The sequence below is a fragment of the Monodon monoceros genome, unplaced genomic scaffold, assembly GCF_005190385.1.
Source record: "Monodon monoceros isolate NGI ecotype Baffin Bay Population unplaced genomic scaffold, NGI_Narwhal_1 Super_Scaffold_16, whole genome shotgun sequence".
NCBI lineage: Eukaryota > Metazoa > Chordata > Mammalia > Artiodactyla > Monodontidae > Monodon > Monodon monoceros.
In genome coordinates, this window is record NW_021703772.1 from 80,777,593 (window position 1) to 80,796,940 (window position 19,348).

The window sequence follows — 19,348 nt, forward strand, 5'->3', positions numbered from 1 at the left end:
GCACAATTCAGTCAACCGCTCTTCAGAACTGTAAAATAACCTCAAGAAAAAAATATTTTGATAATTATTCTTGGAAAGAAATAACGAAAAATACTGTCCATGTAAATGTCACAGCCATCTGTGCTAATTTACAGCATAAGATTCTCAGGCCCAGTAGAGGTCTCCAGTGTATATACTATTTCTTGGTTCCACAGTTTGGCATCATCTGGAAGAGGTAAGGCTATTCCACTGCCATAATGTGATATAGAAATGTCCAAAAGATTCAAGGTACTAGTAGACCAAAACTGGTAGTCTCTAAGTCTGGAAGAGTTTGTTTTTGGTGGCTTTTTACATCTGAAAACCTAAAAAACAGTGCATCCTATAATCTAAATAGCCTGATCTCCTTATAGTTCTAAGTAGAGTTGTTCAATTACAAATCATCCATCAGCACATCCTGTCTGCTTTACCTCCAAGTTTAGTCCAAGTCATCATCTTCTCCTGTCCCAAAACAATGAAAGACCCCATTTGGTGTCCCCTTCTTCTCTTGTGCCCAACCATCCATTCTGCACTCGGCAGCCAGAGAAATATTTTAGAACACACCTAGCATCCTGTACTCCATGGCTTAAACACCCTACTCCCTTCCCATCACATTTACAATGAAATCCAAACTTCTTATCAGAACAAATAAGATGCTGCACATCCCAGTCCTTAAATCTCGATCAGATCCTTTCTCCATCTCCTACTACGCCTCACCAGCCAGCCTTCTTCCTGTTCACAGAGGAAGCCAGATCTTGCCTTTGCGCCTGCTGTTCCCTCTTCCTGGCATGCTCTTCCTGCAGATGTCCACGCAGCTGACTTGTTTTGGTCATTTGGTTCTCAGTTCAAACGTATATTCCTCAGAGAAGATTTCCCGACTACCTAGTCAAAGGCATCCCTTCATTCTGTCAATATTTACTGAGCACCTAATATGGTCTAGGCACTGGGGATCTACCAGGGAACTAAACAGACTAAAAAGATGCTCAAATGTTTGTTGAATAAATGAAGGAGTTTCTCAAGCATCAGTGTATCTCAAGAGTACAAAAACCTTCCTTTGCTTTAGCCAGTAAGTAGGACTTTTCTAGCAGTATCATCGAGCATTTCTGACATTCTCGGAATGCCCTAGTCAACATTGTGGTCTATTTGTTCTCCCTGGTAAATATTAAGAAATTCTTCCTCAAAGCCCATACAACTACAAATGGAGGCCATGCATCAGTTTCCATGTACTCTCAGAGTAGTCTGATGTCTGGATAGTCTCGTCAAAGAAAATCTCTGATTTCTATAGAACACCATCAGCCTGCTGGTTTGCTAATCTCATCACATAAGATGCCTCTGCTCAGGGCCAGTTAAGAGAGATCTAAATGAGGTCTGATCACCAAAGCGTTCCAAACTCAGCACACTTACTTTGTGGGCACCATTTGTCTTCTGCCCATCGATTGCAGTTATAATTATCCCCTGCATTTTCACAGGTAAAACACTTGAAGCTGTTTGGAAATGGTGTCGCTTTAAAAAAAAAAAAAAAAGGAAAGGGAAACAGTACGGTTAAAAATTTTTTTCAAACATCAAATATGGCATAAAGTTAGAAACTTTCACTAGATCAAATGAAAGTTACAAGTCATTATCCTTACAATTTCTGTTTCTATGGAGCTGGGCTTAACTGCCACACTTCGGGGAATTTTCTTTATTCCCTTTTCTTTGAATATTTCATCTATTATCTACTACAGAGTAATGCAAATGATTCTATGAGCCACTTTGACATATCCATGGTATTGTTCTATTATAATTTATAACTTGGGGATAAGTGAGGGTTGAGTGGACAGGCAAAGATGGTGGCAATATTGGGACCAATACTTTGATATAGTATCGGCCCTGAAAAGAACTGGAGTCACATTAACCTAAGCTTGAATTCTGCACTTCTCACTAATTAGTTGTATGATTTTTTAACCTCTAAGAAATAATAATATTTACAATAATAGTGACAGTGAAGATCCCCAGGACTTGCAGAGATAAAGATTAAACAGCAGGTTGCAAGAAAAATATCTAGTAGAGTCCCTGGCACATCAAAAACCAGGTTGGTTTCCATCCATATGTACTTGCATTACAGCTACACTTAACTTCAAACAAGTAATCTCATTTGATATATGTCAGTTATCCCAACATTAGACCTCTTTCAGGAATGTAACATTTAATAGAAGGATGATAGTAATTCTCAGGCCCTTGTACTCAGGCAAGAGTGTTACTGAAAGGAGGAATTATGAGCCGCCGGAAGTCTGGATTGAGAACAACTAGTATGTTCTTTTTTTTCTTTATGCTTTCTTTTTCCTGGCTTGTATCTTGTTATTTTGTTGGGCGAGGAGTCAAAAGTGGAATAAATTTGACATTTCTCTATAGGCCAGAGTATAATATACGCCCTGTATGAAACTTTCAGTTCTCCTATTTTTGGAGAATGAAACAGACACAGATCAAGGTAACCCAAACCATCCCTAACTTGGGATGATAATTAGAAAGCAGTGCATAAAACAAGAGCAAAATATCAAAAGCTAAAGTTCAGAGGACATGAAATTAGTTCTTGCAATACATTTCAGTTTTGCCTATGCATAAAAGTGAATTAGGTAAGTAAATAAATAATGAAATCCATTTTCACCTGTTAATTCAGCACAGTTTAAAAAATACTAAAACTCAATGCTGGTAGGTAAATAGTTAATGTATAAACTGGCACAACCTTTTTGATTTAGTAATTCCAAGCATCTATTCTAAGGTCATTCGCCAACTGAAGAGGAAACTTCATTTAAAAAGATTTTCAATGAAGCGTTAACATTTAGCTTGCTTGTGAGAGTGTGTGTGCGTGCACTCCTGGGGGGCCAGTATAAAGCTTGGGGAAATAGTTTACTCACATAGCCAGCTATGTGAGTAAAAACATTTTTAATGTAAGACATTAAAATACTTTCAAAGTCATGGAAAAATATTCAAAACACAATGTAAACGAATAAAAGCTACTGCAAAATTAAATTTGTGTGATCTCTGTCACGAAGTTAAATACACATACAGAGTAAGAACAGTGGAAGGAAACACAGTTGACCCTTGAACAACGTGGAGGTCAGGGGCGCCAGCCCGCCATGCAGTTGAAAATCCTCATGTAATTTATAGTCGGCCCTGCATATGGCCCTCTGCAGACCATGTAGTACTAGAGTATGGACAATGGGGAAAAAATCCACATGTAAGTGGACCCAGGCAGTTCAAACCCGCGTTGTTCAAGGGTCAGCTGTATTCAAAAATGGAAAGAAGAGCTCACTCTGACTCTTGGGATTATGAATAAATTTTGTTTTCTTCTACACATTTCCTGTCTCTTTGGAATTTTCTATAGTAATCAAATATTACTTTTTTCTTTTTAATAATTTTTTCTTATAAAAGGTTACAAATTTGTCAGTAATGTAGATTTTATGAAAAGTATGTCTATGCTCTGCCATTAAGCTATCAGTATATGATCACTATCAGTTTAGAAATTTGTAATAAATGATAGTTTAAGATGTGTGTGGGCTATTTTTCATATGTATATGGTTGTGTAGTATATACGTGCGTACACATACACCTACTAATGACTGAATGTCCTTAAAAACAAAACGCAGAATGGTAATCATATAGGAGTATGGAGTATGAGTACTCCTCCTTTAGAAGTATAAAGACAGTGGTTCCCAAACCTGGCTGTGTGTCAACACCATCAGGAGAACTTTTTTAAAAAGAAGAGGGGGAAAAGGGAAAACAAATATTCTGCATACCACCCTTCTGACTACTGAATCTCGGGAGAAGGGACCCAGGAATATGTAGTTTTAAACGCTTTTATTGCGATTCTGATACTCTTACAGATGTGGGAACCACTGGCATTCACATTTCCACGAAACAATTTTCATCTATAACAAATTCTCTGTAAAGTATATCAGAGAAGTTTTACTTGTCTGGAGAGAAAGGAGGTGAGATTATATATATGTTAATACTTCATTAAAAGTATTTTTAAATGCATTTTCCTCTTCAAATGGCTAATGACCTTAGAATAGATTCTTGGAATTACTAAATATATATATATAGTATATATGTATATATAGTGACTGTGCATAATATTAATGAAAATCTAAGTAGTATTCCCCTCCAAATTTCAAACATGCTAATCTGTTTTCAAAATTGTTAATGGCCATTTGAAAGTATATATAATTTATGCAGAAGCTTCCTACAGTCAATATCCTTCTCCAAGGAAGATATCAACAAAGAACACTGAATTTCTCCTGCTGAGCCATTCTTATGGACAGTGTTCAGAAGATTAATTTGAACAAGAACCCTTTTGAGACTTCAGCAGGAAGCCAAACCATTTTAAAGAAATTGAGAAAATTTCTGTCACCATGTGTTACCCTTACTCATGGAAGTAGTAAAGACTTTCTGATTTATGCTGGGTATAAACCAAACGTTCCAGAAAAGGCAAAGTTACTATAGGGAAACAGGGACTTCAAACAGTTACTCTGACCACCCCCCCCATCACCAGTGATGGTGACAACCACTACTTACGGTCAAGAGGAGGCCGCACGTTATAGAAGTTGATGTTCCTGGCAAATGCCCGGTTTTCTGAGAAGATAAAGGTCTGGACCACAGCTACAGTGAGGGCATGACAGAGGAGCAGCATTCTGATCCTGGGTGTGGAAAAAGTCCAAAACTCATACACCTGCAGCGAAAAGAGACTGGTTGAGTTTATTTGCATTTTATACATCACCAGGAGTACGTTTTGCTTCTGTTTGGAAAGCTTGATTATTCAAATATATTCAACAATCTACTTGCTCTGTAGGGCCAGCACCTGTGAGTAAACTGCATTCTTCCCCATCAGATGAGAGTTAAGCAATGCCTTTTACTGGGCAGGCCTCTGCACGCTGCAGGACGCCCAGTGGCCTGGGTTCCTGGAGATCAAGCAGCAGTCCTGGCCCGGCTGCGCCCCGTTCCACTGCTGCCTGAGTGGGCTGGTTTACTTCGTGCTGAACCACCTGATCTTTGAACAACCACAGATCGGGTTCAGAGGCATGCTCAGCTGAAGTTACAGAACCACCTGTCTGAAATTCCATCCCCTGAGTTACATACCTATGGTTGACGAACTTTGCAACTCTTTCAAAACTTGGAAGAAACAATAAAAGTTGGAGCAGTAGGAAGGACACTGAGTAAAAGGGCAACCAGTTTGAGAAACAAAGTCTCTGCTGGATCCCAGAACACACAGACACTGAGAAGAGAAATAAGGGTAACCATGAAATGCCGTCCCCACCTGTTTCCGTCACATCGGGAGCAAGGAGAAGCAGCCAGGTGGTTCTCAAGGAAACAGAATAACAGTTGTTTGAAAACCATACATATAACGTTAGTCCTGGCCCACAGATACTGTTCATCACTTTCAGCCACTTAAAGACAGCAGGGCCAAAACCCAGTGAAGCAACAGATGTGCACACAGCACTGAGTAAGGTGTTCCATCTTAAGCCCCACAGGTTCCACCCTCTAGCAGCAGACCTGCTAGTAAGGAAATCTTCAGGAGACATGCTCGGAACCTGGAACATCACCACTAGCAGGTTCTCTTTGAGAAGGGGGAGGTGTGGGCCAGTAGAAAAAGTAACTAACTTGGAGTCCAAAGACTTTGGTTCAGGTGCTAGCTCTGCTATTTATTAGTGGCCTGACCTTGGGCAAGCTCTTTAAACTCTATTAACCTCAATTTCTTCATCTGTAAAGTGGCTTAATAACACCTGCCCCGCCCACACAGTTGGGTAATTGTGAGCATCAAGTAGAGGCTTGGGTAGGATCACACAGAACTGCTTGCATAAGAGCACTTGTAATACAAGTTCTGTGAAAATGTTGGAATTTTAGGGTTCAAAAATATTGGCTAGGGGCTTCCCTGGTGGCGCAGTGGTTGGGAGTCCGCCTGCCGATGCGGGGGGCGCAGGTTCGTGCCCCGGTCTGGGAGGGTCCCGCATGCTGCGGGGCAGCTGGGCCCGTGAGCTGTGGCCTCTGGGCCTGCGCGTCCGGAGCCTGTGCTCCGCGGCGGGAGGGGCCACGGCAGTGGGGGGCCCGTGTACCGCAAAAAATATATATATATATTGGCTAGGGACTCCCCTGGTGGTCCAGTGGCTAAAATTCCATGCTTCCACTGCAGGGGGCATGGGTTTGATCCCTGGTTGGGGAACTAGGATCCCACATGCCTCATGGCATGGCCAAAAATAAATATATAAATTGTTTAAAAAAAAAAAATATATATATATATATATATGCTGAACCTGTTTTATTCTTGCTGAATCAATAGGTCTCAGTGGGTTTAGGGAGTCTTCCAAAGAAAAAAAGTTTGACGTCCACAAATCCAACCATAATCCTTCACATGGATACTTTCTTTGAAGCCAGGGTAAGAATGCGTAAATTCTAGGGATTTTATGCCCCCCGTCTTGTGTTGTGAGTATACTGGTTTTGTATGGGTGGTTAATAATGCCTACCTATAGAGAATGAGCTGAAAATCAGACAGAATGTACCCACGACATCATATCATCCCTACAGATGGCTTTTGCTACTGAGAGAACTGAGTCCCTAAGGAAGGACTCAGGGTGAAAAACCTGGTAAGTTTCACAAAACAATAGTGCTAAACTTTGTACACTGCATTTCAGCTCAGTACAGAATCGGACCTAGTGATACACCAATATATTTCTAATTCTGTCCTTGTTCATTTTAGAAATGAAAATTGACCTTTCACAGTTATCAAGTTTCTAAATCCTACCGTTATGCTCTTTCTGAAGAATGAACATTTAACCAACTCTATTATTCCTTACAGACCAGTGGTTATACTGACACAAATTCTGCTTCCCTGTTCACTTCTCTGAGTTGGACTGTTCCGTATTCGTTATGAATCTGTGGCCAAGTAATTGATACCCCTTCTTGACACCAGTGGAGACCTTTTGAATGAGCGAGACTAATCCCTCTCTCACAAGCCTGAAAATGACTATGTCCCAAGAGCCACCCACAAGTGCTCTTGTAACGTGGAGAGGATGCCTGAGATCACAGCATTCATATTACCTACATTCAAGTCCCTTTTGCATCACTAAGCGACTATGGAAATTGAGACAAGTTGCTTAAGCTTTCCAAGCCTCAGCTTCCCCATCTGCAGAACAGGCATAATGACAGTCCCTATTTCACAGTGTGGAGCTGAGGACTGAGTGACACCATGCATACAAAGCACTCAGCCAGTGCTGGGCACAAGGTCAAAGCTGTATTTATCGAGCACTCTCTGTTCGGTGGTAAAGAGCCTTCATTGACTCATGTACCTGCCTTCAAACCTACAATCTTTGTAGCTTCGTGCAAGTTCCTTAACTTCCCTGTACCACAATTTTTGCATCTACAAAATGGGAGTAATACCAATAATATCTACCTCATAGGGTTATAGGAATTAAATTAGTTAATACATATAAAGCACTTGAACTACCTAATTCGCTATGTGCTCGGCATTTTGCTAATTCTTACATAAGCATTTATTATGATGAACAAATCCCCAAATACTTTGGGATCGCAATTCAGAACGCCTGATTTTCCTCACATAGTCTCAGTGAGACAAAAGCCCATTCATTCATTCAACATACCATTATTGACACCTCATACATAACAGATGTTTTTACCACTAGATCCCCAACAAGGTCTTTGCTCTCAAGCAATCTGCATTTTAGAGGGAGAAGACAGCCAGTAAATATGGAAAAGACCATAATTTCTGATCGTCATAAACTCTGTGGAGGAAAATAAGGTGATATGTTAGTGAATAGCAGGACCTGCTTTATATATATGGTGGGCCTGGTACATCTGAGTAGGTGACATGCACACAGGTGAATTAAATGTTGAGAAGAAAGCGTCCAAGCAAAGAATCAAGGGAAAAGAAACCAAGGTCCTCAGTTGGGAAGAAGTGTGCCTCGTCGGCGGATCTCAGAAAGCAGCCAGCGTGACGAGAGCATGAGAAAGGGGGAAAGAGACAAAGCCAAGCCAGTGGGGTCAGGCCACACACGCACTTAGCAAGCCGTGGCAAGGATTTCAGGTCCTGCAAAGTCAAGAAACTGTTCGAATTTACATTATCTAGTTTTGAAAAATACTCTTAAGAAAGCTTTGGAGAGTAGTAATTGGTCCCGAACACCTAGCCTTATTTCTAGCTCCTGGAAGAAAGGAAGGCAAGTAAGTGCATTCCTTTCTTCCAGGAGGAATACAGAGCTCAGATACACCACAAAGGTTCTTCTGAATGGATGACAGAAGACTTAAAAAACGACTGAATGAACAACAAACCCAAGAATTAGACTTATGTTTTGGTTTCTCCTTTCCTGGAAAGAGCACTGTAGGGAGGATAGTCTCATTACTGTTACATAACAGGACAGGGGGTTCAGGGGCAGTACACGCCAAGATCCTTGAAACATAGCATCCCCTCAAAACATGTCCGCACAGCTTGTTCTAGCACAGAAGTTGAAAATAGTGAAAAACATACCACAAGAATATTGCTTCCATATAGACTAGATCTATTTTCATTTCCATTTTTAGTTAAAACAGCATAGCCTTATTCTATCAAAATCCTCCAAAACTGCAAAGGTTTTACCTGTCAAATGAAGAAAGCACTAAATAACAGCATCTCACATTTTCCAGAGCATGCTTTATAATCTATCACTACATACTGCTTTTCTCCCAAGCACCTATATTTATCTCTGTCTTTCAGTATATAGGTTTGTGTTAACATGACTGCTTTATTTTTTCACAACGAAAAGACATTAGGATAATGAAAAAGCAAATGACTATAGTATCTGAAAATTGTTTTACATTTGGAATCATTTCACGGAGACTCTGAACTAAAAATTATCTGCTGAAACTTCGCTGAGTAGGCTCTCGTTGCAATCTTTCTAGCAGAACAAGGTTAGGTTATAGCAGAGCTTGTATTCTGCCCCAGAAGGAAAACAAATCTTTAATACAAGCTAGACTAAACCATTCTGGTACTTTCTCTAGGACCATCACATAGAGCAGAGTTCTTCATATGGGGGAGAGGGGACCTGTGAGCTTCTTAAGGTTATTTGCAAAATTGTGTCAATACGTATTTTCCCCCTGGGTTGAGTCTCTCAAAGGAATCTGAGACCTACATAATGGTTAAGAACAGCTGCTTGCTGACTCAGAATATGGCCGTTATGATTTGGCCTCCTGTAACTTACATGTTTTCTTATATTGACACTAAGAAAGCTCCACATCCATGTTAGGTATCTGGTCCACACTTCTCAAACTCAAGGGTACCTCAAAACGTTCCTCCCCAGACACAGCTCATTACCATCATCCATCTTTCCCAGAGAGTAGACCTTGTCAGAAACCCCTCACCTGTGGTGCTGGTCTTTATTTTATGAGTCCTCTCTTTGGAAAGTACATTAATTTTTGTTCCAGAATGCAGTGTGCTTCTTTGCAGAGAGGGAAGGGATTTTTGCAAGGCGCATTGGTAGGGATACAACAGGGGTAGGCAACTCTCAGGCATTCCAGGGAACAGCAGGTAGCCAGATTCGTAAATTTAGGAAACCCCAAGTGAGACTGCCCCGCTACTGCCCAGAGCCAAGGACCTACGTGGCCCTTGGTCCACAAGCATGACTATTTCCCAGGTCTGAGCCATGGCCATCATCTCCTCCTATATGTGGCATTTTTAAGCTTCCTTGGGGAACGTGCGGGCCTGAGGAAGGGACACATCCTTGACCTCAAACGCTTTTGAGGTAGGAAGAGGACTACATTACTTTTTATATTCCCTAGGCCCATACTCATCACATGGTAGATATTCAATGAGTACGTCTGGGAATAGAACCAACATCATTAGCTATGACCTATATAAGGAGCACCTTTCTTAGCAAGTAAGACAAAGGCTGTGGGCAGTAAGGAGCTGCCAGAGCATCCAAAGATGATAAAGAAATGATGGAATCAAAAGGAGATGTGAAACAGAAGAGGCCAAGCAGAGGTGGTAAATACTGGCACTTCTTGCACAATTGCTAATAATGAGTCAGCAAGCACCAGGCCAACCTCCACTGCCAATAAAACAAATGAAGTACATAATTTAAGGGGAGCAGCTCTCCTAAGTCCAACATGCCTATCAACACTCACATTCACACCTTCCTGCAAGCATCACTTATCCCGCAGCAAGACACTTTAATGACAAACCTAATAGGCCTGGCTACCCTGTAAAAAGAATAGAAGGCAAAGAGGAAATTCAACATAAGTGCTGGAATTTTACTCAGAAACAGTGGAAAAGATGAAAACACTCCTCTGAAAAGGAGAAATCTGACGGAAAACCTTACCATCCATTCCAAGGGTGGTACTACTTGCTTCTGGCTATTAGGAGAGGTTGGCCAATGGAGATACTCTGGTTCTCATTAAATTTAGGAAGAGCATCACGGGATCTAAGCTGAGACTCTGCTCCAGCTCTCTTCCTTGAGGGGAACCTCGCCCGGGCACTGAGAGCCCAGCTCCTGCGGCTCAGCTTTTACCTTCTCTGACAGATTCTCTGCTCCGGTACATGAAGAGTTTCTTTTCCCCGCTAAGTTTAAATATTAATTTTAAAGATATTTAATTTAGCATTTCTATGTGCCTGAAGCAAAATACAAGAGAGAATTTTAGCTTATGCTCAGTCCATCATGTTTATCTGAAAATACAAAAATCTCCATGGCGTACCATGCATTCTACTCTTGCAAAATAACATTCAGTAGGGAAAAATAGAATCATGATTCAACCTCTCAGTACTGCTTGTCCACATCTTGAAAGCAGCATGATCGTAAATCATGCATTCATACTAGGTACTGTGCTGAGCACTTAGTATACAACAGTGAATAAGAGAGACACAGCCCCTGTGCTGTCACACGTTATTGGAGCCCAGAAGTCAACGTGAACCACTAGTGAGCTGTGACTGTCAAGAGTTAATACGGTCATCTTTGAGGGGGGAAAACAATGGACTTTTGATTCAAGTAGACCTAGGATAAAATTCTGGTTCTACATTTAGTAATCAGGCGACCGCAGAGTTAAGAAGTACTGTCCCCATTTGCCACTAAGACAAGCGAGGCTTAGAGTCGTGTAGGTAAAATTTCTAAACTGTGTGGACTGAGTGCAATTACATAGGTAATGTACATTTTACTTAGACTATGTTGAAGACATGTTCTCCCCCTTCCCTCCCTCCCCCCAGGCTTTTTCAGGTAACATTAGCAGGAGAATAGAGATCAGATCAAGGGATATAACTGTCCAATTCCATTCCACACCAGCTGGACCAAATCTAGTAAACTGTGTTGAGTTCTCTGCACTCATTTCTTAAGAAGATTCAGAAGTTCCCTCTATTGCAACCAAGTGAGAAGTTGGAATGAATGACTGCCAAGGTTCCTTTCACTTCTAATATTCTATGATTTTAGGGGAAGGATATTAATGAAGACTTTAGTTATGCCATAAAAAGTCATAATGTAATACAATATCATATTTCAGATTTCTGCTATACTCTTTTAAAGTAAAACTTAAAAAAAAAATCTCATAAAGCACAGGATCAAAGACTCACAGAACTGAGTATCTCATTTCTAAACATAAAGCTGTGCATTTTGCAGTGCTAAAGATGGGAGTTTTTCCCACTACATGCAATGTGATACAAGATAATGTCTAAAACAATGCTATTATTAAAATAACTTCATTATGCAAATCAATCGTGAATTAATACACGGCCCATAAGTGTGTAATTTGGGTGAAGAAATAGTCTAATCAATTTTAAAGACATCTTTTTAAACGTGATTCAAATTTTAAGAAAAAGCTAAAAGACACTTCCAAAGTAATAGCTTTTCAGCTGCATTTTAAAAAAATTAATTTAGGGCTTCCCTGGTGGCACAGTGGTTGAGAGTCCGCTTGCCGATGCAGGGGACGCGGGTTCGTGCCCCGGTCTGGGAAGATCCCACATGCCGCGGAGCGGCTGGGCCCGTGAGCCATGGCTGCTGAGCCTGTGCGTCCCGAGCCGGTGCTCCGCAACGGGAGAGGCCACAACGGTGAGAGGCCCGCGTACCGCAAAAATAAATAAATAAATTTATTTTATTTACTTATTTTGGGCTGCGTTGGGTCTTCGTTGCTGCACGCGGGCTTCCTCTAGTTGCGCGAGCGGCGGCTACTCCTCGTGCGGTGCACAGGCTTCTTACTGCGGTGGCTTCTCTTGTTGCAGAGCACGGGCTCTAGGTGTGTGGGTTTCAGTAGTTGTGGCATGCGGGCCCAGTAGTTGTGGCTTGCGGGCTCTAGAGTGCAGGCTCGGTCGTTGTGGCACATGGACTTAGTTGCTCCACGGCATGTGGGATCTTCCCGGACCAGGGCTCAAACCCGTGTCCCCTGCATTGGCAGGCGGATTCTTAACCACTGCACCACCAGGGAAGTCCTGCATTTTTGTCAAAGATACAATTTTACATCTTTTTGAGAAGGCTCTCATGACACAGGAGAATAAGAAGGTAAGAACTCCATGTGAACAAGATTAGATGTTTAGGAGTTAGAAACAGGACTCCTTTTAAAAAGAATCAAGATTGGTCTGTCATGTTGTATTGAACTATGTGGACAAATGGTAGGAATCTAATAAAACTATGTTAATTGATTATATTTGAGAGTATCCTTCACATAGGTGGAATAATTTTTACCCAGTTTGCTTCCATAAATGATTTTTAGGAGGCTGATGCCAAGTCACTTATGCATTAAACCTCTCAAAATATGGAGTCAAAACCATATTGGATGAGAGGAAAATAAAGATCTTAACCCCTTCTATGAATGGTGTTCCTCTGCTGCATGTCACGCTTTGCTCTGTACTTCCCAGGAGCCAAGAGAGACACACATGGAACACACATTCTCATTATTTGTAGAAAGAAAACTCCCCCTGATCCTTAATTCTCAAATTAGTGGTCCCTATGCATGTTTATACAGAGAGCAGCAAACAACATATGGATAATGCCCGAAATTTGTTTTGAAGAGCTCCAGATGCATCCCTCATTTGGCCGTTTCTTTAAAAAAGCCAAAGGCATAATATTAAGAGGTAATTTTACAAAGATATTTCCACTGTCAGGCAGGCAAATGAGAGAGATTATTTTCTTTTCTGTGTGAGAGGGGTATTTTTAAATTTGAGAGGAAGATACAATAACTGGACAGAAGTTCTGCGGGAGAGCTGCAGGCACACAGGTGTTGGTGCTGTTAATGGGTGATTCTACCGGCAGAACTGCACGGATATAAACTGAGTGGCAACAGAGGCTGGGCACGGAAGACATCGTTTTTATGTTCCCTATCCTTGCTTGCTGTACTGAACTCATTTCTTTTAATAACCAATCAAAGTTCACATAATAGAAATCTAGGCTGAAATGTCCGACAGCTGGCTAAGGATCCATTATTCTATAATTGTTGAGTGGAGGAGAACCACCCCAAAGATGCATTCTCAAACACACGGCACTCGTGTGAAAACAGCACTCATGCGTGAAGATAGAACTCAACTGAGAAAACAGCTTTCAAGGTCACTGGACGTGCAGGTGATGGCTAGCACTTCTGACTTCATTTAGTCTCAGCTGAGGTAGAAAAATGACCATAAAACTAGAGTGTATACACACAGATGTGTCTCTCATTTGAATCTCTCTGTATATATTCTAATATGATGGAATATCTGTACCAAAGCAGAAATCTTAGATGACACGTTCATCTGGATATGTGTGTGTGTGTATATGTATGTGTAGGTGCATCTGCATATACACACGTATACATGTATCTTATTGAATGAATTCACTGCTCAAGCACTATGTGCCAGGTGATAAAGAATCCCTAGAACTCTGTTAAGAGACTGTATTACCAATCACGTCCAATGCTTTCAGCACCTGCACCGTTATCTGTCATTTGGGAGAGCTTCAGGATGCAGAACTCTTACTATGCATTCGTCCTGTTGTCCTTCTTCTGTGCTGAGGCTTTATGTCACTGACCACTGTTTATAACGCTAGCTCAAATTATTCCTGATTCTGTATCTAAAAATGTATTATACAAGAACATGTTCACGGCTATCATTCTGAAACAGAAGGGCACTTGAAAACCAACAACAGACTACACGCAATGGCAAAAGACTATCGTGCTGACTTTTTTGCACAGTCACAAAATCCAGAACAGATTATTCAAAGAACTCTCTGGAAGCTGACAAGCTTATAAAAGCAATCCTAATAAAAAAATTTCTGCATTCTACATATATAACAAAGTTACAGCATGTCACTTGCTCTATAAATTGTCACTGTTACCACTTGGAGCAGAAGGAAACGTACATATATAAAGATATGTATCTGCATAATTTTATATTCCCAGAGGAAACTGAAAAAGCATGTGCATTAAATAGTGTTTTAATTGCAACATGAAAAACGACGCTTAAGCAAATGGTTCACAGTCCCACAAGGGTAAAGTCAAGTGTAAACGCTGCCTAGTATAATGGGGGGAGAATGGACGGGGCACTCAGGCATGGGAGCAAATTCTGATCCTGTCACTAGTTGGATCTATTACTTCTGGCTGATCCCTCTACAGCTCTGAGGTTCAGTTTCCTATCAGTAAAATAGAGATATTAAATATCTATTTTGCAGAGAGTTGTGGGAATTAAAGGACAAGGAATAAGTCCCTACCCATTGCTGCTTTTTCAAATTATTAAATAAATTTAAAAGCTAAAAATAGAGATTTATGGCTCCTCAGTGAATAACATACCAGCCAATATCGTTAAGATTACGCTGTATCTGGCTAGATTTAAGACTGAAATTCAATACACAGATTTTCAGCTCTCAAATACTATGATTATCTGAGCATATATGAGAGAAGAATGTAAAACTCCTCTGAAGACAGATTTTAAGAAAACTATTCTAGAATATATGTGGGTACAATATTTAGGCCTCAGTGGAACATTTTCATTTATCTGCTTTCTGATAAATCTATATTCTTTGTCTACGCTCGTAAATAAAAGGCAGTTCTCATAAAGTGTGCTCGAGAAAGCAACAGGCTCTGTGCTCTCACATGTGTCATTACCTTGTATTTCTCACTCTTTAAAGGCCCAATTTCAATATTTTTCCCTCATGAAAACTTTGTGTCCACTCCACCCCATGGAATAGTCCCCACCCTGAAAAAAGCTTGGGGTTCATTTAGGGACACAAGACTGCCCTCCTTGCTGAGCACTGGGGTGGGCATGGCAGCTCCAGTCCTTGCTTAGAGATGGGCTAAAGGTCTCTAAAGGACTCACACACTTGCAGGCCTTACCTTTAAAAAAAAAAAAAAAAAAAGTAAAGCTTTTCCAGCTCTTCCATTTCCATGTTCACTGTTCATTTAGATTTTAGGTGAACGATGTGAAGATTGTGAGAACTCTGTTTTCAACAACTGAAGTTCTGCCCACCGATGGCCTATTCACATGTGGTTCAACACACACTAGGTTAGGCCTTAAATATGCTATGACCACACGATCTTCCCAAGCTATCCTAAAAGGGTGAAAGGAGGTGAACCCTGCTGGGCTTTCACCTCTTGCTCCTGTAGCCCCACGCTCCAACCTTGTCCACCCTGCTCTGTGCCCTGGGAAGCCAAGCTATGAAGACCAGGCACACAGCTCCCTTTTCCATCGGCTTTCAGCTTCGTTTGGCCAGTGGCAGAAACTGGCAGATCAGAGGGTGGGCAGAGAGTGAGACTGGGGAAGTTACTCCCCTGACCCACTCCCTGCCAGGCTGTCGTCATGTCGCTCAGCTCCCATCAGGTCCCTGGCTCCACAGCTACCTTCTCCTGGGTTCTGGTAACCACTTATCTTATCCTTTAGGCCTATAGGATAGAAATGGCTTCTATAGGATAGAAATGGCTTCTCTCTGTTGCCAGCTATGAAGACTAGGTGAACCCACGCCACTGTAAACAGCCCCTTATTCATTCTCTTAAACAACGCCAGTCTGAATATGCCATCTCATTCCTGCCAGGACCCCGACTAAGCCTTGAATCCAGTCTCAAAACACCAGGAAAAGAGCCACACTGAACCAGAGCATCAGGACTTGCTGTTACAGCAGGTATTGATACGAACAGCTGCAATGACTTTACCAGAAGAGCATAAGAACAGCTGTTACTCTTATGTCATAAAAAACCAACAACTGGATTTATGCTACAAACCAATCAAGGTGAGACTGAAGGCTTTAAAAAGAAAATATCAACAAGAAAAATCTAGCTGAAAATTATTCTTTAATCCCATGCAAATATCACAAGCCCACCAAAATGCGGCTTTTTCTGCTGCTACCATCACTGAAGAACATCATTAAATAAGGAGAAGGGTGGGGGGGCAAGGTTCCAGAACCTCAATAAAAGAGCTGAGAAAAATGAACACATAATTTTATGAACATAGCACTGAAGCCCACGGAAGCTTTAGTGTATTCAAGGCTGCACTCTTGCAGCATCATAGAACCTAACACATATCTACACAGAGGTGTAAGTTTATTTAAATATAAAAAATTCACAGAGGGGAGGGGCCAAGATGGGGGAGCAGAAAGACCCTGAGCTCACCTCCTCTCATGAGCACACCAAAACAACATCTGCAGAACAACCATCCATAAAAAAAAAAGACTAGAACCTACCAGGAAAGATCTTCTCCAGCTAAAGACATAAAGAAGGAACCACAAGACAAGTAGGAAGCGCAGACTCAAGATATAATCAAATCCCATACCCCAGGGTGGGCGACCCACAAACTGGAGAATTATATTGCAGAGGCTCTTCCACAGGCATGAAAGTTCTGGGCGCCCTGTCAGGCTCCCCAGCCTGGGGGGTCCTGCATCAGGAAGATGATACCCTAGAGCATTTGGCTTTGAAGGCCAAGGGGTTAATTTCGGGAGCCTCACAGAACTCAGGGAAATAGAGATTTCATTCTTAAAGGGCCTACCCAAAATCTCACACATACCAGGACCCAAGGCAAAAGCAGTAATTTGATAGGACCCTGGGCCAGACTGCTACCTGCTTGTCTGGGAGAGTCTCCTGGAGAGGTGAGGGATGGCTGCGGCTCACCTAGGGGACATAGACAATGGTGGCAGCCATACTGGGGAACATTCTACCCATGAACACTACTGATGGCAGCTGCCATCTTGGCTCAAGACCTGACCTCACCCAACAGCCTTTAGGCGCCAGTACTGGGATGCCTCAGGCCAAACAACTAACTGGACAGAGACACATCCCTATCCATCAACAGATGACAGGCTGCCTTAAGATTTCCTGAGCACACAGCTGCCTCTAAAAACACCCTAGATACAGCCCTGCCTACCAAAGGGCCAAGACACAGCTCCACTCACCAGTGGGCAGGCACTGGCCCTTCTCTCCAGGAAGCCTGCAAAAGCCTCTAGACCAGCCTCATCCACCAGGGGGCAGACACCAGAAGCAAGGAAACTACAATCCCACAGCCTGCGGCTCCTGCTCGCAGCAGGCCAGATCTTAACCTGGGAACAGCTGGGCCCGGGTCCTGGCCCTGTCCACGAGCAGGCCAGTGCAAACTTCAGGACGCCACAGACCCCATACCCAACTGTGTCAGGAACATCACCCCCCAAACAATCTGAAACAAGATCTGAGATCCCTGGGCCCTGCAGCCAGACTACAGGAAACAGCTCTGTCTACCAGTGGTCCAGCACTAACTCCAGGACCTGGCCTCACCCACCAGTGGGTGGCCAGCAGCCCCGGAGTCTTCAGGACCCTGACTCTGGCCATCAGTGAGCCAAAACTAGGCCTGGGACCCCTGGGGTTCTGCAGCCAGCCTCCTTGTGACCAGGCCCTGCTAACCAGCAGCCAGTAATCATGACGGCCTGCAGAGTACAAATGCATTTGAAATTAAGAGATCGGCAACTTAAAACAATATATATATAGACTGCTATACAAAAACCTCGTGATAACCACAAACCAAAAATCCATAATAGATATACATACAAGAAAGAAAAAGGAATCCAAACTTAACACTAAAGATAGTCATCAAATCACAGGAGAATAAAAGAAGAAGAAAGGGAAAAAGACCTATAAAAACAAATACAAAACAGTTAACAAAAGGGCAATAAGAACATACATATCGATAATTACCTTAAATGTAGTCAGGTTAAATACTCCAACCAAAAGACACAGAGTGGCTGAATGGATACAAAAACAAGACTCATATATATGCTGCCTAGAGAGACTCACTTCAGATCTAGAGACACATATAGACGGAAAGTGAGGGGATGGAAAAAAGTATTCCATACAAATGGAAATCAAAGAAAGCCAGAGTAGCAATACATGTATCAGGCAAAATAGACTTCAAAATAAAGACTGTTACAAGAGACAAAGCAACACACTACATAATGATCAAAGGATCAATCCCAGAAGATATAACAATTGTAAATATATATATGCACCCAACACAGAAGCACCTAAATATTTAAGGCAAATATTAACAGACATAAAAGGAGAAATCAACAATAATACAATACGGTAGGGGACTTTAACACCCTACTTACATCAATGGACAGATCACCAAGACAGAATATCAGTAAGGAAACACAGGCCTTAAAAACCACATTAGACTAAATGGAATTACTTGATATAGAGAGAGCATTCCATCTGAAAGCAGCAGAATATACATTCTTTTCAGGAGCACACTGAACATTCTCCAGGATAGATCACATGCTAGGCCACAAAACAAGCATTGGTAGATTTAAGAAAACTGAAATCAAATCACACACCTTTTTGACCACAATGTCATGAGATCGGAAATCAACTACAAGAAAAAAACCTGCAGAAAACACAAACATATGGAGGTTAAACATTATGCTACTAAACAACCGCTGGATCATTGAAGAAATCAAAGAGGAAATCAAAAAATACCTAGAGACAAATGAAAATGAAAACACAACAATCAAATACCCATGGGACACAGCAAAAGTTTCTAAGAAGGAAGTTTATAGCAATACAAGCATACCTCAGAGAACAAGAAAAATCTCATAAATACCCTAACCTTACATCTAAAGGAACTAGAAAAAGAAGAATGAACAAAACCCAAAGTTATCAGAAGGAAAGAAATCATAAAGATCAGAGCAGAAGTCAATGAAATAGAGACCAAAAAAAAAAGATCAATGAAACCAAGAGCTGGTTCTTTGAAAAGGTAAACAAAATTGATAAACCTTTAGCCAGACTCATCAAGAAAAAATGAAGAGGGCCCAGGGCTTCCCTGGTGGCGCAGTGGTTGAGAGTCCGCCTGCCGATGCAGGGGACACGGGTTTGTGCCCCGGTCTGGGAGGATCCCACGTGCCGCGGAGCCGCTGGGCCC

General features: G+C 41.7%; 1 protein-coding gene across 3 annotated transcripts in view; it reads right to left on the reverse strand.

Annotated features, from left to right (window-relative positions):
* LYPD6B (LY6/PLAUR domain containing 6B) overlaps positions 1 to 19,348 on the reverse strand; it is a 231,713-nt gene that overhangs the window by 8,900 nt on the left and 203,465 nt on the right. For all 3 annotated transcript variants that reach the window (XM_029225230.1, XM_029225232.1, XM_029225231.1), the window contains 2 exons: positions 4,570 to 4,723; positions 1,420 to 1,518 (listed from right to left, as the gene is read on the reverse strand). In XM_029225230.1, the coding sequence (XP_029081063.1) occupies positions 1,420 to 1,518; positions 4,570 to 4,684 (214 nt within the window). In that variant the 5' untranslated portion in view covers positions 4,685 to 4,723. The remainder of the gene's footprint in view (positions 1 to 1,419; positions 1,519 to 4,569; positions 4,724 to 19,348) is intronic.